We start from the raw sequence: 25,536 nt of genomic DNA on the forward strand, positions 1-25,536 counted from the left end.
CTCGGGAAGTGGTGGCTGTTGTTTTTTGTAGAAGAGGGGCAGGCAAGTCCACGTTGAGGCTCATTTTTTCTTGAAGGGAATTGGGTTGGTCTGGGTGTCCCTTACCTTGTTCCCATGGAAGCCCAGGCTAAATTTTAAAAGGGAGGTACCGTTTAACTGTTGTTTAATGCAAACCTTTTATTCTTTTCCCTTGCTTCATTGTGTGCCAGGCGGCTTTATAATTTAAAGAAGGGAGCAGGGAGATGTTATTAAATCTATGCCACATTATGCAATACGATGTTGAGCGCTACTGCAGCGTTCATGCTTAGTTTTAGCTTTCCTAGGCTTACAGAACATTTAAGGCCAAGTCCCAAAGGTGCTTTTTTCAGGAGGCAACTGGACTTCCTTGTTTTTCTTCGAAGATGTTTCACTTCTCATCCAAGAAGCTTCTGACAGGATAGTTCTAGGGTTATGTTTATCTTGCCAGAGCTGAACGACTTCAAAAGAAAAAACAAGTCCAGTTGCCTCCTGAAAAAAGCACCTTTTGAGACCACCCTGGCCTGGATGATGGAGAATCTCCACGGAATGTAAGGCTGAGCATCTTTGCTACCTTTAATTTAAAAAAAAAAAAATTTTGGAAATCGCAAGAAACTGCTGAATGGCTGAGAGCTGCCAATGCTTAGGCCAAGGGGGAAGAGGGTAAAAATGCTTCCAAGGAGGAAGGGTGTGGTTGTGTGTCCCTGGCTGCCGTTTTTGGACTTTGGTCTAAACCAGGAGTGTCCAAACTTGGGAACTTTAAGACTTGTGGACTTCAACTTCCAGAATTCCCCAGCCAGCCATGGCTGGCTGGGGAATTCTGGGAGTTGAAGTCCACAAGTCTTAAAGTTCCCAAGTTTGGACACCCATTTTGCATGAGTGGAGGTTTTGTCTAAAGGCCTTTTCTACAAGGGAAGATTCTTTTCCTCTGGAGCTTCCGGTTTTGGGTTAGATTTAAGCCATTTTTAGATCGAAAAATAATTTCCAGCCTTCTGGGATAGGGAATTCTGGGAGTTGAAGACCACCCATCTTAAAATCGCTGAGGTTCATGGGATAGAAGGTGGGGTCTCTGCGCCACTTGCTTTTTTAAAAAATGGACTACAACTCCCAGCGGCCTCCCTGCCACCCACGCTTGACAGAAGTCTCGGGCGGCCCGCACGTCAATCGCTGCTTTCCCATTTCGGCCACGAGGGGGCGGCCGAGGAGCGACGCTATCCGGCTACAGAGGCGGAGCGCGAAGCGGCACCTCCTTTGCGGAGAGGAGATCGGAGCCCGTCTAGCCCAGTCACTCACTGGTGCGCCCGCCCCTTTGCCCTCGCCTGCGGTAGGAGAGGCGAGAGCCATGGCGGTGGTGGTGGCGGCGTCGGGGGTCCTCGGGGGGCTGCTTCGGAGGCGTGAGTGGGCGGTCTCTCCGGTCCCTCCCGGCTCCTTCCCTGCGCTTTCAGCCCCTCCTCTCCCTTCCCCGGGGTCCCATTGCACCCCCCTGCTTCTCTTGCTGACCCCCCCGCCCCTCCCTGCCCCACTCCCCCCTCCTCACCCCAACTCAGCCTCCCAAGGCCTTGGACCTCAGTGCCCATCATCCTCAGCCGGCCAGGGAGAAGCCATCTTGCTCTGAGGGGGCCCCTGCACAGCTTGTCAGGGGTTGGGGCGGGGAACAGATTGCCCCCCCCTTCCCTCCCCGCTTCTGGAAGGGGGGGCAGTAAGCAGGGTGTGGGGGGGGTCCTCCGTTGCCTTCTCTGCAAGCCATGTTGGCTGGCTCCTTCTCCCTCCCACACACCCCAAAAATCCCCAGCAGGTGTTTTTTGAGCCACCCAGGAATTCCCGGGAGAGGGTCCTCCTCTCTCCAGGTAGTCCTCGACTTACAACAGTTCGTTTAGTGACCGTTTTCCAGCACCATGGCACTGAAAAACAAAGGGATATCGCTCTTTTAAAGACTTCTGACAGCATCCCCATGGTCAACCTTCAGACACTTGGCTCCTATTTATGACCCGGGGTCACGCGATCCCCTTTTGCGACTTTCTGACGAGCGAAGTCGGGTGAGGCAGCTGGATTCACTTCCAACGACCGTGTGACTAACTGAATAACTTCACTGATTCGTTTTAACCGATGGTAGCAAAATGTTTCGCTTAATGTCGGTGCCTGGGAAAACAGGGCAAAACTCCCTTTAACAAATGCCTCACTTAGCAATGGAAATGTTGGGCTCGGTTGTGGCCGTAAGTCGAGGACTACCCGACCTTGCTGTTTGAACCCTTCTGAATTTGCAGTCTTTTTGGAGCTGATGCCCCCTTTTGCCCCTTCCTGCTTCCATTCCTGCCCCCCCCCCCCCGCTCTTCTTCCCACCTCCCTCTTTGGTGCCACCTGCAGCTTCCCTCCCTTTTGGGGATCAGGCTGCTCTGATGATCTCTTTTGCCTGGGGTGGAATTGCAACACGGGACAGGACAGGCAGGATGTTTTCCCAGGGAAAAAAAGTGCAACCTTTGGACCTCCGGCGCCTGTGAAGGGAGGGAGGCAGTGAGTGCGAGTGGGTGGGTGGGCTTAAGAGCGGTCAGGGTCTGCCCTTCCCTGGGATCTCCTCCTTTGCCAGGAACTCTTCTTATTCCGCAGGGAAAAGCCCCTTCCCTCCTCCTCAGCCAGGTTGCAGCCCGATCCCTTGCGCAGGACCTTTGCTGAAGAATTCTTTGGTTTCTAGACATTGTCCCATCTCTGCTTTGGGGTGTCCTGGCCACAGCAATTTGATTTCCCCTCATTGGAGGTAGTCCTAGCCACTTGGAAGGAAAAGGTTGGGTGGCTTGAGGAGAACAGGAAGGTACAGCTAGTCCTCGACTTACAACAGTTCATTTAGCTATGCTGGCTGGGGAATTCTGGGAGTTGAAGTCCACAAGTCTTAAAGTTCCCAAGTTTGGACACCCCTGATTTAGTGACTGTTCAAAGTTACAACGTCACAGACAAAAGAGATGGTTGTTTTTTCCCCACGGAAGACTGTTGCGGCATCCACAGTCACATGATCCAAATTCAGATGCTTGGCAACTTTCTCGTATTTATGACGGTCGCAACGTCCCGGGTTCACTTTCTGAGCAGCAAAATCAACGGGGAATCCAGATTCATTGAACAACAACCGTGGGACTCATTTAACAACGGCAGGCATTCACCAAACAGCAGTGGCAAGAAAAGTTGCAAACCAGGGCAAAAAAAAATATATCACTTCACAACTGTTCCGCTTAGCAAAATTCACTCAACTGTTTCGCTTGGCATAAATATTGGGGCTCAATTGTGGTCGTAAATCGAGACTCCCTGTATGTAGGTCCCTCGTGCTCCTGTGGGAAAGAATCCAAGGTTGTAGGTTTCTTGGTAATCTCCCAGGGAGTTTCTGTGGCTGAACGGGGGGGGGGGGGGGGGAGAAAGAGAGGCTTAGGTAGAACCAAGGCTTGGGGGCAGGGAGGGGGAGATCTTCGTATGACCACGACATACCATATTTTTCAGAGAATAAGACGCACCATAATTTTGAAGGGGTACATTTTAGAAAAAAGTTTTTGCACTCTGCAAAAAAAGTGCATGCAGAGGCTTTGGGAGGCCTACAAAGTGCTCCTGGGGGGGGGGCAAAAACAGCTCATGTTTTGCTCATTTTTGCCCTCCCCAGCCCCCAGGAGCACTTTGCAAGGCTCCCAGAGCCTCTGCGCGTTCATTTTTCCCAAAGCTTCTGGAGGCCAAAAATGCTGTATACAGTGTATAAGACGTACCCAGATTTTCATCCTCTTTTTGGGGGGAAAAAGGTGCGTCTTATACTCCGAAAAATACGGTAAGTCAGGTATCCCGCACTTCAGGGTTTCAGCCCCACTGGACTCACTAGGGAGTTTGTTGGTTTGTGATATAAGTAGAGAACCCTGATTCTCACCCTTGGCAGGTAGAAGATGCCAAACCTGTAAATCGGTGTTTCTCAACTTCTCAGCGATGTTCAAAGTTGCCAAGGTTGAGAAACTGAGATTTAGAGGTTGCCTAAATTTTAATTATCTCCAGGCGTTGAATAATCCAGCAGTAGAAAAGAAGTCAGGAGGCTCTCAAGGACAACGATATAAACGAAACATCCATCCATCCATCCGAAGCTCAACCATTTTCCTCACCCAGAGCCTGGGAGGAGAACCAAGTCCTCCGGAAGGAGCTTCTGGAAGGGCACAGGGTTTGAGCCCCCTGGATCTCTGGGGCGAGCCCTTTCCAGAGGCCCCACTAGATCAGGGGCCCTTTTCTGACTTGTGGACTTCAACTCCCAGAATTCCTCCCCCAGCAAAGCTGGCTGAGGTATTCTGGGAGTTGAAGTCCACAAGTCATAAAGTTGCCAAGGTTGGAGACTCCCCAATCTAGATGACACTGGTTTATTGAGCAGCCAAAACTCAAACTGATCCCACCGTTCTGCCTGCACGCATGGAGTTTGCACCTGAGCACAGGTGGCTTCCTTTGAGGACCTTCCTTTCAGGACGAAGCTTGGCCCTCTGTTGTTTTTTCACTGTCCATTCACCCACTGTCCATTTCCCCCCCCCCTCTTCCCAGATCTCTCCGTTCATCCTGCTTCCTGCCGTGGCTTCAGAATCATGGCCTCAGAGCCGCAGCAGCAGCAGCCGCAAACTCCGCAGCAGCAGCCGCCCAATTCCTTGCCCACCTACGAGACCTTGAAGTTGGAACGGGTCCGCGAGAAAGTGCTGCACGTAGAGCTCAACCGGCCGGAGAAAAGGAACGCCATGAATGTCGCCTTTTGGAGGTAACGGGAAATCAGATTTTTTTGCACCGCTGACGTGAGTCGCGGGACCGAGGGAGGCACGGTGAGAGAAGCCTCAGAGACGTCTGGCCTGGCTTCTGACCCACCATCCTTATCATGCTCGGAGTAGCCAAACCGAAAATGAGACACAGGTGGTCCTCGACTTACGACTGCAATTGAGCCCAGAATAAGTCCCTTTTTTCAGTGCCGTTGTAACTTTGACCGGTCACTAAACGAACTGTTCTCAGTCAGGACTACCTGTGGTACTTCTTTTTTTTTTTTATGAGGATTAATCAGAGAAGACTAAGGCACGGTTGCTCTGCCCCATTGGTCCTGTCAACGGGGAGGCCAGATTCACTTAGCAACAATGTCAGAGTTTTGGCAGCGTGACTATTATACGAGATAGACCCAGGAGCAAAACACAGCACACAGAGCCTTTAGACAATTAATAGTGGTTTATATATACAGTACATATATACAGACATACATATGGTAGATAAATCCTTTACCACTCAGCTACGGACACAAGGAGAGAAATGAGATACACGATGAGAAAGAAACACCCTCTAATGGCCACCTATATATAGACACCTCTTAAAAGGGAAATGATTTGTGTGGACCCCATCAGAGTCTTAAACTGGTGATACCTATATTGCTGAATCATCCTCATTGCATCAGCTTATAACTTTACATCAGATGGCAGCTATTAAATCCTCAGTAGCTGACATTACTAATTTTACAAGTGTGGCAATTCGCTTCACAAAAGCCGTACAACGGGGTAAAGCTCTCCTAACAGATTTCTCGCTCGGCAACAGAAATGTTGTTGCCATAAGTCGAGGACAGTCTGTATTTTTTGAAAAATCTAAGCCAGCCATCTACCTCCAAGGTTCTCAGTCCAATGTGGTCTCCTCTTGTCATAGAGAGATGGTGGAGTGCTTCAACAAGATTGGCCAAGACTCTGAATTTCATGCTGTGGTGATATCGGGAGCTGGGAAAATGTTCACTTCAGGTAAGAAGGACGGAGGCGTTACGTCCGAGCGAGCCCTTCTCCTTAGATCAGGAAAATGTAGCAAGGAGCTCCCTGGGGTATACCTCTTGGGGTCTTTCTCTTGGAGAGGATTTCTGTCTGCAAGGAGAATAAATCCTTCCCTTCCCCACCATCCAGTCAGAGCGGAAGAAGCTTCTTGGATGAGAAGCAAAATGTCTTCAAAAGAAAAAACAAGAAAGTCCAGTTGCCTCTTGGAAAAAAAAGCACTCTCCCGAGAATCTCCCTAGACATTTCAGATCAAACTTTCAGTCCTATCAGAATTCAATTTACACAATCACTCTTAAGTGATCCCGTGGCTTAGTTTTGCATATTGGGAAGTTACAGTTTGTACTGCAAATCATGTTTAGGGACTCTTCCCAAAGTTTAAAGAGTGGGGGTGGGGGAGGGGAACGGAATCCCGAGTTTTAAGGAGAAATGTGTGTACTTTAATACCTGCGAGATACAGTCATAATTTTGCTTGTGCTGCTGAGTGATTCCAATAAGTAGCAAAATTGGATGCAAAATTTGGTCCCACCAGCTTTGGAGAAACTTCCAGGGCCCAATGATCTCCCAGGTAGGTCCCAAAGTTTTGCAGCCTGGTTTTTGGGAGTTGAGGAATGCATTTAACAAATAACACAGTCCATGGTGGCTTAATTAGCTGAGGGCTGCCAGGTAAACATGGCTTAGAGTGAATAGTTTCAAGTTTATTTGATTTATAGACCGCCCGCTCTCCCCGAAGGGAAGGGAATAGGCAGGTGTTCAATGATTGAGCTAGAGGACTAGAGTGTTGTGACCGAGGTGTCCCAAGAGCCTGAAGCAAACTCCTTGTCCCTTTTATTAATCGACTGTGAATTCTGCTCCTTCACACCCAGCAAAGTCTTTCAAGGGAGGATTTACGCTCACAGACCTTCTCTGGCTTGGAGAGCTGCCAGGGTGATATCTGAAAAACTTGGCAAGGAGTCTCAGAGAGTCACGAACCAATTAAGCGAACTAATGGTCTCCTGCAAACGTCACTCCCCCTTCGCTCCTCTTTTATTCCCTCTGGGAGGGGCCGTTCATCGTCCACCTGTGGCCTTACTCTCAAGTCGACCCCTGTTCTTTAGCTCTTCCCTTCATCTGGCCACTCTGCGCATGCGCACACTGGGAACAGGATCCAGCTGTTCTTCTGCCCCACTGATGTCCGATTCCGAAGGCAGCTGATAACTGTTAGATGGCCTGGCCCCCTCTCTGCCTCCGACACAGAGCCCTCCCCAGACTCCAGGACTGGCCCAGGTTCCTCCCCAACCTCCTCACTGTCCGGATCTGCTGCCAGCTCGAATGGCCGCTGGTGGTCCAGAACATAGAGCCACTCCTATTGTTCTCCATCCCTGCCCTTCCACAGGCATCGACCTCATGGAGATGGGCAGCGTTTTCCTGATGGCAGGAGGTGACGACGTGGCTCGAAAGGCTTGGAACATCCGCAAGCAGATCCGAGAGTACCAAGAGTCCTTCACGGTCCTGGAGAAGGTGCCTGGGCTGAGGGACCGGGGTTGGGCAGGAGTGCCAGAAAACCGCCTCCACCCGGCACTTAATGTCATCTTTGCTTTGCAGTGTCCCAAACCCATCATTGCGGCCATTCACGGGGCCTGCATCGGAGGAGGTAAGCCCCCTACGCCGTGCGTATCTGAACCTGGAACTTCAAGTGGCTTCAGTTCCTGGAATTGGGTCGCAGGGGTGGGCTGAGGAAATGGCCAAACTCCCGATTCTGCACCGTTTGAATTCCAGGAGCTAAACAGTAGGATCTTATTGCTTTGCATAAGGGGTGCAAGTCTTAAACTGGCTGTGTTTCTTAACCTTGCGCTTTTTAAAAATGTGCGGATTTGAATTCTGGGAGTTTGAAGTCCGCCAATCTTAAGGTGCCCAAGGTTGAGAAGCACGGCTGGAACTGCTTTATACTTCATTTATAAAACCTCATCTTGTTACCTCTTTGCCAGGCCAACACTAGGAATGTTTGGGTGGTTTTAATGACGGCCTGGCTGGAATTCTGCTCTCATTTAATCTATGAGTAAAAATGGAATTCTGGGAGGAAAAGGGTGTTTTTATTCCTGGCTGATGCACCAGTGATGTTGGGTTTTAAGAGGTGTTTATTTTTCCTGCTCATGGAAGAAAGGAACGCTGTCTCTTACATACCCCACTACTCAGTGGTGAAATTCAATTTCTTCTTTCCTGCCTAGGCAGGGGGTTGGACTAGAAGACCTCCAAGGTCCCTTCCAACTCTACTATTGTATTGTATTGTATTATTCTTACTATCAGTTTGGTGGGTGTGGCTGGGTGGGCGTGGCAGGGGAAGGATACTGCAAAATCCCCATTCCCTCCCAATCAGCTGGGACTCGGGAGGCAGAGAATAGATGGGGGCGGGGCCAGCCAGAGGTGATATTTGCCGGTTCCCCGAACTACTCAAAATTTCCACTACCGGTTCTCTGGACCCTGCTGAATTTCACCCCTGCCCCTCCTTAGTCACAAATCTCGGCTGTTTAAAAGCAGTTTCCAAAAAGGCGAATGATGTTGCAGCATTATGGGCTACTGAGTCTTCTTCCAAGCTGTCGCCGCACTTGAGTCCCTGCGGGTGGGCAGAGGACAGGTGATGCAGGATCTTCCTGGAAGGTGGGCTGGGTGGGCCCTGAGCTGCCCCCTCCTTCGCTTTGTGTTGCTGTGGGGGGGAGAAAGAGGGGATGGAAAAGTGGAAAACGGACTCTGGCTCTTCTCCCTTTGAAGGTGTGGATCTCATTTCGGCCTGCGATATTCGCTACTGCACACAAGACGCTTGGTTCCAGGTGAAGGTGCGTTTGCCGCAGAGACAGTTTTACCCTAGAAACGTCTGGTTAATAAGCACCAATGATGCTAACAAGGCACAGATATACAGCCGGTCCTCAGCTTAGGACCACAGCTGAGCCCAACATCTCCGTTCTTAAGTGAGACATTGGTTAAGCGAGTTTTGGCCCATTTGACGACCTTTCTTGCCTCAGTTGTTAAGGGAATCCCTGCGGTTGATAAGTTAGTAACCCAGTCGTTAAGTGAATCTGGATTCCCCCGTTGTCTTAGCTTGTTAGAAGGTCGTAAAAGGGGATCATGTGACCTTGGGGGACACCACCAATGGTCATAAGTATGAACCAGTTGCCAAGCACCTGAATGTTGATCACATGACGGGGGGGGGGGAAGGGAATGAGGCCAAGGTGGTAAGTGTGAAAAATGTGTCATCACTCCCTTTTTCCAGTGCTGTTGTAACTTTGAACAGTCACGAAATGAGCTGTAACTCAGACGACTGGGTTTCCAAATTTCTTCCTACTGGTGCGCTCTTGTGCGTGCACAACGCCTCTGTGCACTCAGAAGAATGCGCATGCACAGAAGCGTCTGGGCAGGTGGGCAGAGCCTCCTGCCGCTGCTACTACTGGTTCGCCCAATCCGGACCGAACTGGGAGTAACCCACCTCTGCTGTATTCCCTTCCTCGGTCTCTTGTCTTTTAATGTTGCTCTTTTTCTTCTCGTACACACAAAGACATACATAAATACACGTATGTTTATTCCAGGCCACAGGCTTGTCAGATACGGGTTTATTCAGATGGGAAAAACAGCCGATTTCACCCTTTGGGCTGGCATTGCAAAGTGCCAACGGAGTATTATAAGGGGTGTCAGGATATCTACGTGCCCATATCATCCTTGGGAGTAAATCAGTGGATGAATAACCATCTCCTTGTGCCTCCTTTCTTCAGGAAGTGGATGTCGGGCTGGCAGCCGACGTTGGTACATTGCAGCGTTTGCCACGCATCATTGGAAATCGGAGGTGAGGCCTTCGCTTCGTGTTGGCTCGGCAGTCTTCCGGGTTTTGCAGGACAGGAACTGCGGCTTCCCCTACTTTGGAAAGTGGCCGTTGGGATTTTTCTCTGGCCTAAAGGAGCCGAGCACATTGAGCCCATCATTTGCTCAGATGATCTGCATCTGAGATTTGGGGTATTTTGGAAGCCCCCATGAACCGCACCTCATCACATCAAGGGAAGGCCGCTACATGTGCTGGAAGTGGGGTCAGAGGTCGATTCCCCAAATATAGTCTGGAGATGGGCAAACAATCAGGTCTCCACAGTTCCTTCTGCCCAAAAACGCCTTGCCTGCTTGTGACTCAGGTCTCTCTGGTTTTAACGTTTTTATTGAGTTATAAAATATTACAAGATACAAAAGACAAAAGTAAATGGGAAAAGGGTGAGGAGGAAGAGGGGGAAGAGAAGTGTAGAAGGATTAGGAAAAAAAAGAAAAAGAAGCACTCACTATCCGACTCTCTGTTGAAGTAAAATAAGGCATTAACATCAAATCGCAACTTTTTGCTTTTTCATAATAATATGAACAAGCCATTTCTGTAAAGCTCTATCAATTGGTAAAACCCAAGATCAAAGTTCAGAAGAGGTTTCCAAAGCATAAAGTTCAGAAGCGGTTTCCAAAGCATGAAGTTCAGAAGTGGTTTCCATGTGGAAACACAAGTATTTATGTTCTTCTCTTTAATCAAAGAGGTCAGTTTTGTCATCCATCAGCTTCTGCAACCATTTGTCTGTGTTAGGAATCGAAGTGTCCCTCCATGTTTGTGCATTCAATAGTCTTGCTGCTGTCAACATATATAGTTGACAAAGTTCTTTTTTTTTTCTCCAGTTCTTTTTCCGTTAGACGTGACTGAGGTATCTTTTAACCCACTGTTGACCATCTCTTTCCAGCCTAGTGAACGAGCTGGCTTTCACTGCCAGAAAGCTGATGGCTCCAGAAGCGGAGAGCTGTGGCCTTGTCAGGTGGGTCTGCCTTGAAGCCGAGTCTGGGGGCTGTGGATGTTTCTCAGTTTTGTGATTCCCACTCGGAGAGCCCCTTTGTCAGAACCAGCTCCCTGATTTCCCATCTCGTTGAGGCAGGAAACTGGGAAATATCTTCTCCAATAGAATGAAATTGAAACAGAAACAGAATTAACAGAGTTGGAAGGGGCCTTGGGGGCCTTCTAGTCCAACCCCCTTGCTTAGGCAGGAAACCCTACACCACGTCAGACAAATGGTTATCCAGCATCTTCTTAAAAACTCCCAGTGTTGGGGCATTCACAACTTCTGGAGGCAAATTGTTCCATTTATTAATTGTGCTCACTGTCAGGAAATTTCTCCTTAGTTCCAGGTTGCTTCTCTCCTTGATTAGTTTCCAATTGGTTAGCCCCCATCTTTTTAAAAAATGAAACCCTAAATATTATCTGAGTCTTCCTTGCCCAGTTGCAAAAGATCCTCACCTCCTCCCATGGAGCTCAATCCAGATGTTTTCACAGAGGCACCCCTAGAGCTGTGTGCTTTTCATTTTCCCACAATTGTCTGGCATTCCCCGTATTTCCATAGAAGATTTCCCAGCTGTTCCCCACCACCACCACACCACACCCCCCATCCAGGAACTAAACAGACTTAGCTTTCAAGACCAGGCAAAGTTGAGCGAAAACCGTCATCTTCTCAACATCTGCAACCAGGAGAAGTATCATTAATTCCACCAGCTTTGCTGGCTGGGAAATTCTGGGAGTTGAAGCCCATCCCTCTTAAAAGTTGACAAGTTTCAGAAACAATGAGCTAAAGTAGATTCTTGAGCAAGATTGTAAAGTTTTTCTCCGACTTCCCTTGGATTGAAAAAGAAAAGGAGGATTGGCAGCCGTTCCCTACCTGGGGCCTTTAAAGTTTATTTAGACTATTCCCTCAAATCCAAGGCTTGGGCTGGAGGAAGCTGCCAAAATCTCAGAAGTTCCTCTGCTTTCCTTTCCCAGCCGCGTGTTCCGCGATCACGAGACGATGCTGCAGAGCGCCTTTGACTTGGCCACCGAAATTGCCAGCAAGAGCCCGGTCGCGGTGCAGGGGACTAAAATGAACCTGATTTACTCCAGAGACCACTCGGTGCCCGACAGCTTGAAATACATGGTGAGGGGTGGGTCGTCTTTATAGGTGCAGCTGGGGGTCTGCATGTTGGGAGGTCTTGGGTGTTTGGGCCAGATAGTGGAGAACAGAATAAGAGAGTTGGAAGGGGCCTCGGAGGTCTTCTAGTCCCTTCCAACTCTGCTGTTCTGTTCTATTTCATCCCACCCTATCCCATTCCTATCCCTGTCCTATCTTATCCTATTCCATCCTATCTTATTCCTCTCCTATCCTATTCCTCTCCTATCCTATTCCTATCCTATCCTATTCCTATCCTATCCTATTCCACCCTATCCTATTCTATCCTATTCCTATCCTATCCCTATTCCATCCTATCCTATTCCTTTCATTTCTATTCTATTTTCTGTTCTATTTTCTATTCTATTTTCTATTCTATTTTCTATTCTATTCCATTCCATTCCGATCTTCTATATTATTCTCCTAGCTGATAACCTGGCGTTACCCGGCTATTTATTTATTTATAGGGGGAAAATGTCCGGACCAAACGTAATTTCTAATGTTGGATTTTCCCCCTTACCAGAGGGAACCCCTTTGTGGAGTACTGTACAGTAGAAGTCATTTTGGGGCAGTACAGTAGAAGCCATTTTAAGGCACAACAGGCTGTATCTTAACAGAACACCACCACCACCCCAAGGGGTGATAGGGGATGTCTTACCCCCACAGTATTTTTTTACAGAGAGTAAGTCGTCTGTGTACTAAGTTTGGTTGAAATTGTTCCAGAGTTATGCTGGAACACACACCCATCTTCCCCCCCCCCCCCCCATATATATATATCTATGTATGTATTTGTGTATGTGTATAAGCATATTCTATCATTCCCAATTTCATTCCATTTCTCCTACTCCTATTCTAAATATTTGCAGCATGCTGGAACCCATTCATTGGCATTTGCGTCTCCTTCATCAGGGCTTGCAACTCGCTGCCGTTTTGCTAACAAACAAAAAAAAGGTTTATTTGCGAAAGTCTCCTTTTAATACCATTGCAAGCCAGAAGGGGCACACTAAGCGTGTCAGGAGGCCGGCAGCCACGATCAGCATCTGCCTTGAAAGTCTGAGGTCAGAAAAGACCAGGCAGAAATCAAAGAGTGCCCAGTTCTATTCCAAATTGCTAGTCGGTCTGTGCTTTGGGGGGAAAATTACCTTTTACATCAATCTCATTTTATTTGGAAAATGCATACGGCCACCTTTCCTAAACACATCATAACTCTGGCCTCACAGCCAGTTTGTACGACCAAAACAAACCCCCAGCACAATAAAGCCTCTGTGGAACCATCAAAGTACAGCCAGTCCACACGTTTAGTTCCCATTTGCTTCCTGGCCCCAGTTCTTGGGGGGGGCGAGCAGCTCTTCACCCCCTGGCAGAAGGTCGAGGGGGTTGAGGCTTTGCAGAGTCATGAAGAGGCTGTTTTCCTGGGTGAGGGGTGAACGCGTTGCTCACGCTTTGAGATTCTGGAAGCGAAAGTCGCTCCCTCTGACTCCTGCTTGCCTTCTGAACTCCCCTTCAGGCCGCCTGGAATATGAGCATGCTTCAAACGGAGGACATCATCAAGTCCGCCCAAGCCGTGATGGAGAAGAAGACGCCCAAGGAGGTGGTCTTCTCCAAACTGTAGGTGGCAAGCTGTCCCGAAGCAAAGGCGGGGGGGTCACACACAGCGGCTTTGCAGAGGCCAAACCTGGACACAAGCAAGTCCGCAGCATGAAGTGCCTTTGAATCACACACCGCCTACCTGTTCCCTTCTCACCTGCCCATTTCTTTTGGGGTGCTGCGAAGCGAGAAACACCCCCCCTTTGAAATAGGGGGTGGGGGAGTGTTTGCTCAAGCACGCAGGTTAGCAGCAGAAGAACAGATGAATGTAGATGACGAAAAAGCTGATTTTAACCAAGATTAAATCCTGTTTTCATTATACGACCTGGCCTGTTTTGGCTTTTGATTTTACAGCCGTATTTCCTCCTATGACTAAAGCGATTCTAATTTATCGCCATTTATCTGCTGCTGCTTTATTAGAGAGCAGGAGGAAAACATGGGGGGTTTGGGGCTAATTTTAGGAATGGAGCCCAGACCTACAGGGGCACAATTGTGATTGTGAGAACAGAGTAAAAGCCTGCAAGAGTTTAACGATTCTGTAGTTCAGTTGAAGAGAAATCTGGGGGGAATTGGGGAAATTAAGCGCTTTGGAGCTGGGGTGGACACAGGCTACTGCTTGCTGTACCCCCTTCCATCTTGCCACATCCTCCTCCTGTCATCTGGGCACAGAGGTGGGCCAGAATCCAACTGGCAGGGCGTAGTTGCAAACGTACGTGGCATCTTTTTATGGCTTCACTTCTCTGTCCTAGCCTCATCATGCCCTCTCTCCCAATTCACCAAGCTGCCCAGCCCTCCGTCTCCCACGTTACACCCCGTAAAAACTGTCTGCTTGTTTAGTCAAACGTATCCCTGACTCTACTAAATCCCGCAAAGTTATTTGCTGACCGCTCCCTCCAGTGCCGCTCCCTGACTCCGCAAACCACAGAAGCCATCCATTCACCCTAGCCCAGTTTGAGTTTTTATGGGGCTGACTTACAAACGGTAGGGCTCAGAGGTTTGCAGGTCTGTCAGTGCCCACCAAATGGCTGTTGCTTGGCAAAGTTCAGGAAGAAATGTCCCAAAGGTGCTTTTTCAGGAGGCAATTGGACTTACTTATTTTTTCTTCGAAGACATTTTTGCTTCTCATCCAAGAAGCTTCTTCAACTCGGACTGGATGGTGGGGAATGGAAGGATGTATGTTTCTTGCAGAGAGCTGGTCCTTTGCATCCTTTTAGAGAGTCGTTGAGGCCACTTGGAGATTTATCTGTGTCCTCAGGGTCACCTGAGTGGTGCAAATGGTTCCTGCAGTCTGTAATTTTTTTTCCTCTGGGAATCCGTTCCTACTCCCACACCTTTCAAAGGATGTTTGTCCCAAATTGTATAGCTAAATATCTGTGGAGATTCTCAGTCATCCAGGTCAGAGTTGTCCCAAAGGTGCTTTTTCAGGAGGCAACTGGACTTGCTTATTTTTTTCTGTCGGAAGATGTTTCGCTTCTCATCCAAGAAAAGCTTCCTCAGCTCTGACTGGATGGTGGGGAATGGAAGGATTTATACCCCTTGCAGATAGCTAGTCATTTGCATCCTTTTAGAGAGAGTCGTTGAGGCCCCTTGGAGGTTATCTGTGTCATCGGGGTCATTTGAGTGGTGAAAATGGGGGTGTTTTCTGCCCTGTCCCTTCAAAATACAAAGTCTAGTTGCCTCCTGAAAGAGCACCTTTGAGGGACAACTCTGACCTGGAATGACTGAGAATCTCCATAGACTTTCAGGAAGAAATGCAAGTGATGCCAAAATTGTTGTTGAGCCTGGACAAAAAGCCCTCCGTCGCCTTAACAGTTGGTGGGGAAAACTGGGATGGAAACCAAGAAGGAAGTCAACCCAACCAGACAGATTGAACGAAGACATCAATGCTCTTTGTAATGAGTAAAATTATAACTTAAAAAGGTGTAAGTGGAATCCTGCACGCCTGAACTGGCTTCCCCCTCCATTTATCTTTGCTGAACTAGGTGGGGTTTGTCTGAGATGTTTTTCTCATGACTTCCTGGGGTGAGGGGCTCAAGCCCCTTCTTCACTGACCATTGCCTTGACATGGCTCTTCTGTAACAATGTGGGCCTGGTCCTGAGACACAGGAGGAAGGGCTGCAGCCTAGTCCTGGGCCCTCCAATCTTGGCAGCTTTTAAGCCTGGCGGACTTCAACTTCCAGAATTCCCCAGCCAGCTCACCCGAACCGGTAGTAAAAAAAATTTGCAGCCCACCACAGATGTAGGTATTTCCACAGCCCTCTTTTTGACTTGGGCAGTGTACAGGTTTTTAGATGGAAGGCAGGTTGGCATCCATTGTCTTTTCTGCAGTTCTAATTATCCGTTGAAGTCCGTGTCTGTCTTGTTGGATTGCAGAACCAAACCAGACAGTTATGGAGGTGGAGATGACAGACTCAATCATTCCTCTGTAGAACTGTATCAGCAGCTCCTTGGGCAGTTTGAGCTCCCTGAGTTGGCGCAAAAAGAACATTCTTTGTGGTGTTTTTTTCGATGACGTTTTCGATGTCAGCTGTCCATTTTAAATCTTGAGATAGGATAGAACCTAGAAACCTGAAGGTCTCTCTATTGTTGATACTGTGTTGTCTAGTACACGAAAGGTCCATGAGACTTTTCCTGCCTCGCCCTGGACATGCTGAGCTACTGGCCTCTTATTTGTCAGGACAGGTGGACTGGGTGCCACCTCCCTTGTGCCCCACCCCTTCTTCCTTCTTTTATAAAAGCAATAGATACGGTTGCTTCGCTTCTTATTTGGGCATTGATCTGGACCAGCGCCTTAAAACAGGATCAGCATGAGTTACTTCCCAGCACCCGGCTACATGCCTGCTTATAACCCGGTAAGTGTCTCACCCACCTGATCTTACCCTCACTGTACACCTTTGCAACAAAAACTATTATGCACCCCCGGATGGAGAAATGCTGAAAATTGGAGCGGTGGATAATAGAGGTGGAGGAACTGACCTGTCTGAATCAGGGATATAAAACGGTAAGTACTTTTTGTAAAAAAACTGGGCATCTGTTGGGGACTTTTTGCTGAAAACGGATGAAAGGAAAGGACGTCTGGATTTGCTGATTGAAAAATGGCTCAAAGGTGGGATATTGTCATGTAATATTGAAGGAGGAGGAGCGAGAATAAATTGGTGGAGTTTTGGGTGGTTTTCTGAACTTGGTGGTTTCCTTCCAGCTGGGAGACAGCCGTTGAGTTGAACCCTGAGCTACCTATATTTTCTTCTCTTGGGATAATAGGTTGGTTTTAAACTCCTATAGAAGGTGGGAAATCCCTTATTTAACCACCTTTCTCCTTTTTTCCCCCCCTGCTCATTTTTTTCTTTTTGTCTTTTTCCTCACTCTTCTGTGTTTTTTCAAGTTTGTCTTGAAAAATAAGGGGACCGTGGGATAAAAGAAATGCGTGTTTGGGGTGGAAATGTAATGTGAGATACCGCCTGAGCCAAGATGCTTCTTCCTCCTCTAGTAGAAAAAAGGAAGGGAGGGGGAAGCGCACTCAGACTGGGAAGACGGAGGTCAGCCCTTTGAAGTGGACCAGACTAGGAAACCAAAGAAATACTGCTTCTTATAGCAGAGGTCCACAAACTTGGCAACTTTAAGACTTGTGGACTTCAACTCCCAGAATATCTGGCTGGAGAATTCTGGGAGTTGAAGTCCACAAGTCAAAGTTGCCAAGTTTGAAGACCTCTGTCTTATAATGAGACACCCTTGCTGGTCTTGCGGACATCACCAAGAAAACTTCCAAGTTCAAACACTACCAAGAACTCCACGGTTCAATCCTGAGCTTCAGACCTTCTCTTCTATCGGAAGAAATGAAAACATTTGTCTGTTATTTCTCAAAATAAATTGGCCAAAACTCATTTGGGGTTCAAAGTTCCTCCCTCTTTTCAATACAATTCCTCCCACCCAGTGTGCACCAATGCAGTAGCCTCTCGCCCATCTGCAGTTGAAGCACAGTTCTGCTATAAAAAGCTCCAGAAATGCAGAGGAAAAGGCGAACTCTCTCTTGGCCTCACCAGCCTGACCCAGTTGGCACTTGCAATGTTTCTCTCCTCCGGTGCATGGAGAGATCTGATAAGAGGCTGGATTGAGCCAGTCTTGTTCAATCCCCTGAGCACCTATAGAGTTAACAGAGCACCAGTCCAGGGTGCTTCCTCCACGCCTTCCTTCCCCTGCCACTTTGGGGGGGATTAATCCTTAGCAGAGGCTTCCCAGGAGGTCTTTATTTGACTCAGAACCTCATGGAAAAGCTGATACAGCACACAAGTTGTGGTCGCCTGATTCAAAAGTCACAGTTGTGTTTTGCAGTAAAGTACCCTGGTTTGGCTCATTGATTTCTGTCTTCCAGACTCTCCCTTATCATCAACCTGTCCCTGGTGGGCTCCGTCCGGGGATGTCCGTATACGTGCAAGGCACAGTGCCCAAACATACCAAGAGGTAATGTGTTTTGGGGTCTCTTGGGAAGGGCAAGAAGTTACCTTACTCAAAATATTTGTTAAAGGTGTATAATATATATAACAAAATCTCATTTTGTTATGGGGAGTTTATATAATCCAAATTCGATACCAAGATTGTCCCAAATCTGTGGCACGGATGCATTTGCACACAAAGAAGTGGGACATTTTCTGCTCACGTGACTCAGGGTCTTGGCTAAAGTTTCCATTCGGACCTTTCTTAATTCTGCAGATAGTTCCTGGTTCTTCCAACTCCTAGGGGAGTTCCTAAGCCCTGAGGACTAGGAACTTGGTTCTTCTCTTCAGACAGAAACTCGCTTTATGTGGATTCCAGCTTCATGGGAAACAAGGGCAAAACTCTACTCTGAGGTTCCTTAATTTTCTGTTAATTCTCCTTTCTTTCTTCTCTCTCTCCCAGATTCCATTTGAACCTTGCCTGTGGCCAGCATGAGGGGACTGACATTCCCTTCCACTTCAACCCTCGCTTTGATGGGAAGGACAAAACTGTGCTCAACACGCGTCAGGGCGGCAAGTGGGGAAACGAAGAGGTTCACAAGATGCCCTTCCGGAAGGGCGAGCATTTTGAGGTCATCTTCGTCGTCAATGACGTCGGATACCAGGTTGGTACACCGGACCGAGGCTCCTTTGGGGCCACGGGGGCCTCTTCCTTCCCTGCCCCCACCAGAATTCACCCTTTGCCTGGAATGGCCTAAGTGTAGTAATTGTGCAACGTCCTACCTGTCAGCGACTCCTTCAGCTTCAACCACAAATAACACACGGGCAAACAATAGATACCAACTCAAGGTAAACCGCTCCAAACTCGATTGCAGAAAATACGACTTCAGCAGCAGAATGGACAACGCCTGGAATGCTCTACTTGACTCCGTTGTTACATCCTCAAACCGGGGATGAAATTCAGCAGGTTCTGACAGGTTCTAGAGAGCCGGTAGCTGAAATTTTTAGTAACTGGCAAATACCACCTTTGGCTGGCCCCAGAGTGGGGTGGGAATGAGGATTTTGCAGTATCCTTCCCCAGGAGTGCAGAAGGAATGGAGATTTTGCAGTATCCGTCCCCTGCCACGCCCACCAAGCTATGCCCACAGAACCGGTAGTAAAAAAAAAATGAATTTCACCACTGCCACAAACCCCCATAACTTTAACCTTAAACTGTCTAGCGTGGGATTTTTTTCCCTAAAGGGTTAGGGGTGCAAGGGTCTTGTAACTTGACAGTTTTAAGACTTGCATGCTTCAAATGCCAGAGTTTCTGAGCCAACATTTTGGTTGCTAAGCAAGAGCGTTGTTACGTGAGCTTCACCACATTTTATAAGTTGGCCACGCCCACCCAGTCACATGACTGCCAAGCCACTCCCACTCAGTCACATGGCTGGCAAGCCACTCCCACAAACCATGCCACACCTACAGAAGAGGTTCTAAAAATTTTTGAAACCCACCCCTGAGTGAAAATGTGACTGTGATCAGACTCAGCTTTACTTATGCTTTACAGACCTGTGAAGGTTCTTAACCACAGGATTGGTGCCAGAGCTACTATTTCATCAGTGTCCCTAACTGCAAACAGTCACTAAATGAAGACAACCTGTAGCTGAAAGAAAACATTTTGGTCTGGGGCAGTGTTTGTCGCCAAGGTTGAGAAACGCCGGTCTAGGGAAGAAAAGGTTGCCAGTGAAATAAAGAGCTGCCCCTTTTTATCAGATGTCCACATGTTGATCTTTTTCATTCCCTTTGGGGCCACTTTGCTCAGCTGTGGGGTGGGGTGTGTTCCTGGCAAGAACAAACAAGTTTCTCCTGCAAAGAAAACGGATGATCCCAATTGAGCATTGATCCCTTTGGCTTTCCCTCTGATTGACAGATCGTGGTGAACGGGAACCCCTTCTGCAGCTATGGGCACAGAATGCCCCCACAGAGCGTGCAGGTCGTGAGTGCTGAGGGAGACTTGGAGCTTCAGTCTCTCAACGTGTTGGGAGGATCGATGATGGGGAACATGGTAAGGGTTTGGTATGGACAAGCCGTCACCTTTGGATCCTTGATCTCTTTTTGGGAATTGATTTTGGGTTGGTTGGAGCCCAGATTCTCTCCCCCCCCGCCCCACCCCCCGATCACTCTCACCCCTAGGAATGGCTGCCCCTCTGGGTCATGGAGTGGCTTACATCTCTGCATGCTAGCAAAGATAACCATGCAAGGCAGGGGTCTTCAACCTTGGCAACTTTTAAGCCTGGTGGACTTCAACTCCCAGGCTTAAAGTTGCCAAGGTGGAGACCCCTGATCCAAGAATGATACTGGGGCCAGCAACGGCACATGGAGCGAATTTCTCCAAGGTCCTGTGCTTCCCCCTTGCAGAGGTCCATAAAACGAGAATTTCTCAAATGTGGCTATTTTGCGTTGTGTAGTCTTCAACTCCAAGAAGGGCTTAGCATCTGCCCGTCCATCTCTCCAGAAGCCACCCAAGACCAAAGTAACTGAGTTGAGAGCAAATGGTACAAAAGGCACCCAGGAAGGCCTCAACTGACCTTGGGTGAACGGGCCACACAAACTGACACCCTGTTGTCTTCCTATCCATTAGGACATGATGCCAAATCCTGGATGTGGGGCACCACAAAATCTTCCCGTAAGTACTCAGAAGGGGGAAAAAAAGGGGGCAGCAAGGAAATTCAAGGCTGGGGATTTTAGGAGAAAAACGCGGAGTTAACAAAAACCTCTTTGGATTTCCCTCCCTCCAGATGATGCAGTCCCCTGCACTCTACCACCCAGTAAGTACCAAGAGACTATCTAACCTCAGCCTATTTCTCCTTACCTTAGCCTGAATTTGTGGGATGGGACAGAAACCAGGAGATGGAGAGTTAGTTGGTGTGTGTCTGCCTGTCTGTCTGTGTCTGTGTACAGGTAGTCCTCGACTTACAACAGTTCGCTTACTGACCATTCAAAGTTTGGTGGCACCATTTCCCACACTTACGACCGTTGTAGCATCCCTGTAATGTGGTCCCGTGATCAAAAGTCAGTCCCTAGGCAGTTGACTCCTAGTTATGACAGTTGCAGTGTCCCGGGGTCATGTCATAGACTTTTGCAACAAGCAAAGTTAATGGGGAAGCCAGATTCACTTATAACCTATTGTGCTATATCAGGGGTGTCCAAACTTGGGAACTTTAAGACTTGTGGACTTCAACTCCCAGAATTCCCCAGCCAGGGAATTCTGGGAGTTGAAGTCCACAAGTCTTAAAGTTCCCAAGTTTGGACACCCCTGTGCTATATACTAACTTCACAGCTGCAGTGATTCCCTTTAACAACTGTGGCGAGAAAGGTGAAAGGGGCAAAACTCACTTTCTCAAATGTCTTGCTTGGCAACATAAATTTGTGGTCGTAAGTTGAGGGCTGCCTATGTTGAGGTGGAATTGAAGGAGGCTTGCATTTCCTGCTGTTTAGCTTGGAGCACTGTCATAAAATTTGGTTCAAGCCACTCAAAATGCGTTTTTGTGTTATTTGGACAAAAAGCAAGGCAAGGGTGCAGCTAAGCTTAATTCGTTCCTTTATATTTATATACATACTTGTCTAATTTCAAAGTTATCGTACTACACTAGGCGGTGCCCAACGAGGCAATACAAATGACTCTGACCAACTGTTTACTTTGCTATGCCCAACAAAGCTAGTTAAATAACTCTGCCCAATCGTTTGGTTTGCTATGCCCAACAAAGATAGTTAAATAATTCCACCTTACTGTTTACTTTGCTATGCCCAACAAAGGTAGTTAAATAATTCTGCCCAACTGTTTAGTTTGCTATGCCCAACAAAGGTAGTTAAATAATTCCACCTAACTGTTTACTTTACTATGCCCAACAAAGCTAGTTAAATAACTCTGCCCAATCGTTTGGTTTGCTATGCCCAACAAAGGTAGTTAAATAATTCCACCTAACTGTTTACTTTGCTATGCCCAACAAAGGTAGTTAAATAACTCTGCCCAACAAGGGTATTCAGGTTGCTATAAGTATGGTTGCCCAACAGGTCGGGCTTCGATGGCTGCCATATTGGTTTATATTGACCTCACCCTGCTGAGCAAACAAACCATTTGAACATGCCTTACTTTTGAGGCCAAAAATTACTGGTCTGCTTTGAAGGAAGAAATGCAAGGAAAATCCATCCAAGACAAGATCTTGCAAGCTGCCTTCTGCGCCATATGATGGATTGCAGCTACCTTGATCCCCTGCTAGCAGGGCAAGAGCCAGTCAGTCGGTTGTGGGGGCATTGAGTGTAACCTGGATTTGTGTCTATTTCAGACGGTGCCCTACACAGGCAACATCTCTGGGGGTTTGGGAGCCAAGAGGACCATTATCGTACGAGGCTCTGTTCCGATGAACTTCAACAGGTCTCTGCTCTCTTTTTGGGCGTGCATTTGGGGATTCGGGCAGAGGAATGGAACTGTTCTCACAATTGGGCATCACTGCCTTTCTGCAATCAGGGCCACCAGCCTCACTCTGTCAGTGTGTCCCTGGCATCGACTGGCCCCCGGCCTGCAAATAAGACACCAGGATTCTGCTTTGGCACAACAAAACACCAATGTTAGGGCCCCTGGTAGACTTTTCCTGGGTTCATCTCCTGTCAGGGTTCCAAATAGCATCCAAAATTAAATCAGAGTCCGAGGCAAAGTATTGCTCAAAGTTCCAATTTATTAAGAGAGACATGTTGGCACATCTGTGGGAAACCTGAATCTGAAGGCTTCCCAGTTTTCCCCATCCAGTTGAAAGTTCAAGATCCTGCCCCCACACCCACAAGTCCATCCCATGGTCTAATCTCCCACTGCCATGCTGGCAGCTTCCACCCATCCAGTTCCGGTCAGGTGCAGAGGTGCAGAGACAAAGGATGACCTTGGCTTTCCAGAAATAATTTTGTTATGGCTACATATCATCTAACTCAGTACAATTCCCCCCCTCTCATTTTCCCACCATAGAAAATGCATAGTAAAGTGTGGCAGGCCAAAGATCAAACAGAAAAGATGGCTGCAGGCCTGACAGCTCCTTTCTCTGATTTTCCCATCTCCCCACTCCTGCAGGGACAGCCCAGTGGAGAAGGAGACTAAGGGTAGTAAAAGCACAATTTCACACACAGCCTGTGGAATTCATTGCCACAAGGAGAAGCAAGGGCTGCTAACTTATGGCAGGGTTCCCTACATGGAGAACCTCAAACTTCATGAAGAGATAGACAAGCTGAAGAATTTGGAGGCCCCTTTAAAGAATGATTAGGTCTTGAACTGTCATTAAGCAGGAATCGGCTGTTGTTTATCAGAAGAATGCTGTTCACTGCTTGACCGCTGCTGAATATGTAGGATTCCCCCCCCCCCCCCCTATATTTGTGTGCTTTGTTTATAGCCCACCGAGAGCTGACTTGGATGAGGCAGGAGCTAAATACAACGAATAAATACCAAAACTGCTAAATGGACTTACACATTCAGCAGCAGTCTAACAATAAATAATATTTGCAAAGGAGAACAAGAGCTGTTTTCCCCCCTCTTACCCATGGAAGCATCTTATTGGATATGGGGGAGGGAGGAATAATCAGATTTCCCTTAATTTCATTCAATAGTCTTTATGCTCGCTTTTTTTTTCTCTCTCTCTCTTTCCAAGGTTCCACATCAATCTTAAGGCTGGCCAGGATATCGCTCTGCACATCAATCCACGCATGCAAGAGCAAACCGTAGTGCGCAACAGTTTTCTGAATGGCAGCTGGGGTCCTGAGGAAAGGGAGGTGCCCTTTAACCCTTTCCAGCCTGGACAGTACTTTGAGGTGAGTTGGCTTTGATTCCAGGGGTCTCGTCAAGCAGAGGTCAAAAAAGTCAACATGACAGCCATAGCTAGGCAAATGATGTCTGGTTCCTATTTTATCTGGCTCATGGAGATATCTCTGGATTTCAGAAAAGAGCCAGACAAGCGAGAAGGCAGGCAGGCAATGGGGAGTGTAGAGAAGATCCAGTTGGGATGCCATCTCCCATAATTCCCAGTAAACACAGCTGTGAAGAATTGAAACCTGAACCTCTGGAAGGATGTTGGAATGAATCACCCAATATAGTGTGGTTTTGCTCACCACACTATAAAAAAAGATGCGGAGACTCTAGAAAGAGTGCAAAGAAGAGCAGCCAGGATGATGAGAGGACCGGAGGCTAAAACATACAGTACGACGAACGGTTGCAGGAATTGGGCATGGCTGGTTTAGTGAAGAGAAGGACCAGGGGAGGCAGGATAGCAGTCCTCCGATATTTGAGGGGCTGCCCCAGAGAGGACGGGGTCAAGCTATTCTCCAAAGGCCCTGAATGCCGGACAAGGAAGAATGGATGGAAACTGACCAAGGAGAGATTCAACCTAGAAAGGAGGAGGAATTTTCTGACAGTGAGAACAATCAACCCATGGAACAGAAGTTGCTTTCGGAAGTTGTGGGAGCTTCATCCCTGGAAGCTTTCAAGAAGAGACTGGACGCCATGTGTTAGAAATGGTGTGGGGTCTGCTTTGGTGGAGGGTGACCTACAAGGCCCCTTCCAACTTTGTTAATCTGTAATTGTGGATAAGAGTGGAACTGCCTCTCCAAAAGGCCATTCAGAATCCCGTTTTTATTTATCTCCTAGAAAATTGTCCTTGCGGTTGCTCTTGGTGCATTAGGGCAGGGGTGTCCAAACTTGGGAACTTTAAGACTTGTGGACTTCAACTCCCAGAATTCCCCAGCCAGCTGGCTGGGGAATTCTGGGAGTTGAAGTCCACAAGTCTTAAAGTTCCCAAGTTTGGACACCCCTGCATTAGGGGGAGAGGAGAAAAAAAGGGTGGCAGTCACAATCCCCCCATATTAATAAAGTTCCCTATGTGTGGTGGGTTTCTTCTGATATTGATGCAGGCTTCATGGCTGATGTTGACCCAGATGTGCTGTTTCGACCACACTAACATCTTTCTTCTCTCTCCAGCTCTCCATCCGTTGCGGCAACCACCGATTCAAGGTTTATGTCAATGGGCAGCCTTTCTTCAACTATGCCCATCGTTACCACAATTTCCCACAGATCAATACCCTGCAGATCGATGGAGACGTGGTCCTTTCTTATATCCAATGCTAAGCATGCCGGGTGGAGAGGGCAGGGCTGGCAGAGACCCTCCGTTTTCCTCTCTCTCTCTCGAGGTCTGCCAGGCGACTCCCGAGTCCTGCTGGATTGGTGTGTTCCACATAAAGATTTTAATAAAGATCTCAATGCTGAAATTAACTTGGCTTTTTTTTGGATCAGCAGTTAACATATAAGTCACAAAATAAAGAGCCAAGACGGGCACTGTTGTATCGTTCACTCCAAGCCGTGTTTCCCTGGCTGCCTAAGCTACAGTGGGCTATTTTATTTCATTGTTAAATGCATTCTTTAACTCTTGGAAACAAGGCTGCAAAAATGAGGCCCGGAGGCTGTTTGACCCTAGAATTCCCTCTAAAGCCGATGGGAACCAAATTTTGCATCAGTAACTCAAGTGAAATGATGGCCCTTTTTTTGCAAGGGCTTCAAAGCAAGCAAAGACGAGGTGGGTGACGTCAGCGGTTTGTGATTGGTCGAATCCATTTGCCTCAGTTTTGGCGGGCTTTCTCTGTCTCCGGGCAGATTTTCCTCGCTCCCTCAGGGGGCGCTTGGTGTCCAGAAAGGCCCAGCAGCCCTTTTGTGATGCCTCAGTGTGGCAGTGTTTACCCACACTCACACTCTTCCCA

The 25,536-nt window shown here is 48.0% G+C and overlaps 2 protein-coding genes across 3 annotated transcripts; both read left to right on the forward strand.

Annotated features, from left to right (window-relative positions):
• Positions 1-1,176: 1,176 nt before the first annotated feature.
• LOC309396595 (delta(3,5)-Delta(2,4)-dienoyl-CoA isomerase, mitochondrial-like) lies at positions 1,177-13,663 on the forward strand. Its single transcript, XM_081961853.1, has 10 exons — positions 1,177-1,339; positions 4,558-4,765; positions 5,683-5,771; positions 7,171-7,295; positions 7,380-7,428; positions 8,544-8,608; positions 9,539-9,609; positions 10,526-10,597; positions 11,590-11,740; positions 13,260-13,663. The coding sequence occupies exons 2-10, from the start codon at positions 4,599-4,601 to the stop codon at positions 13,362-13,364; spliced, it is 894 nt and encodes a 297-aa protein (XP_081817979.1). The 5' UTR covers positions 1,177-1,339; positions 4,558-4,598; the 3' UTR covers positions 13,365-13,663.
• Positions 13,664-13,760: 97 nt separating this feature from the next.
• LOC309396593 (galectin-4-like) lies at positions 13,761-25,043 on the forward strand. 2 transcript variants are annotated; one of them, XM_081961850.1, is made up of 10 exons: positions 13,761-15,261; positions 16,078-16,191; positions 17,709-17,797; positions 18,233-18,434; positions 19,682-19,816; positions 20,393-20,437; positions 20,550-20,579; positions 22,098-22,186; positions 23,442-23,601; positions 24,764-25,043. In XM_081961850.1, exons 2-10 carry the CDS (start codon positions 16,147-16,149, stop codon positions 24,908-24,910), a joined length of 942 nt encoding a protein of 313 aa, XP_081817976.1. In that variant the 5' UTR covers positions 13,761-15,261; positions 16,078-16,146; the 3' UTR covers positions 24,911-25,043. The 2 variants fall into 2 exon arrangements, with proteins under 2 accessions (XP_081817976.1, XP_081817975.1); XM_081961849.1 differs by having other exon boundaries at positions 13,761-16,191.
• The last annotated feature ends 493 nt before the right edge of the window (positions 25,044-25,536 follow it).

The sequence above is a fragment of the Natrix helvetica genome (genome assembly GCF_964273705.1).
Source record: "Natrix helvetica genome assembly, chromosome: 9".
NCBI classification, from domain to species: Eukaryota; Metazoa; Chordata; class Lepidosauria; order Squamata; family Natricidae; genus Natrix; species Natrix helvetica.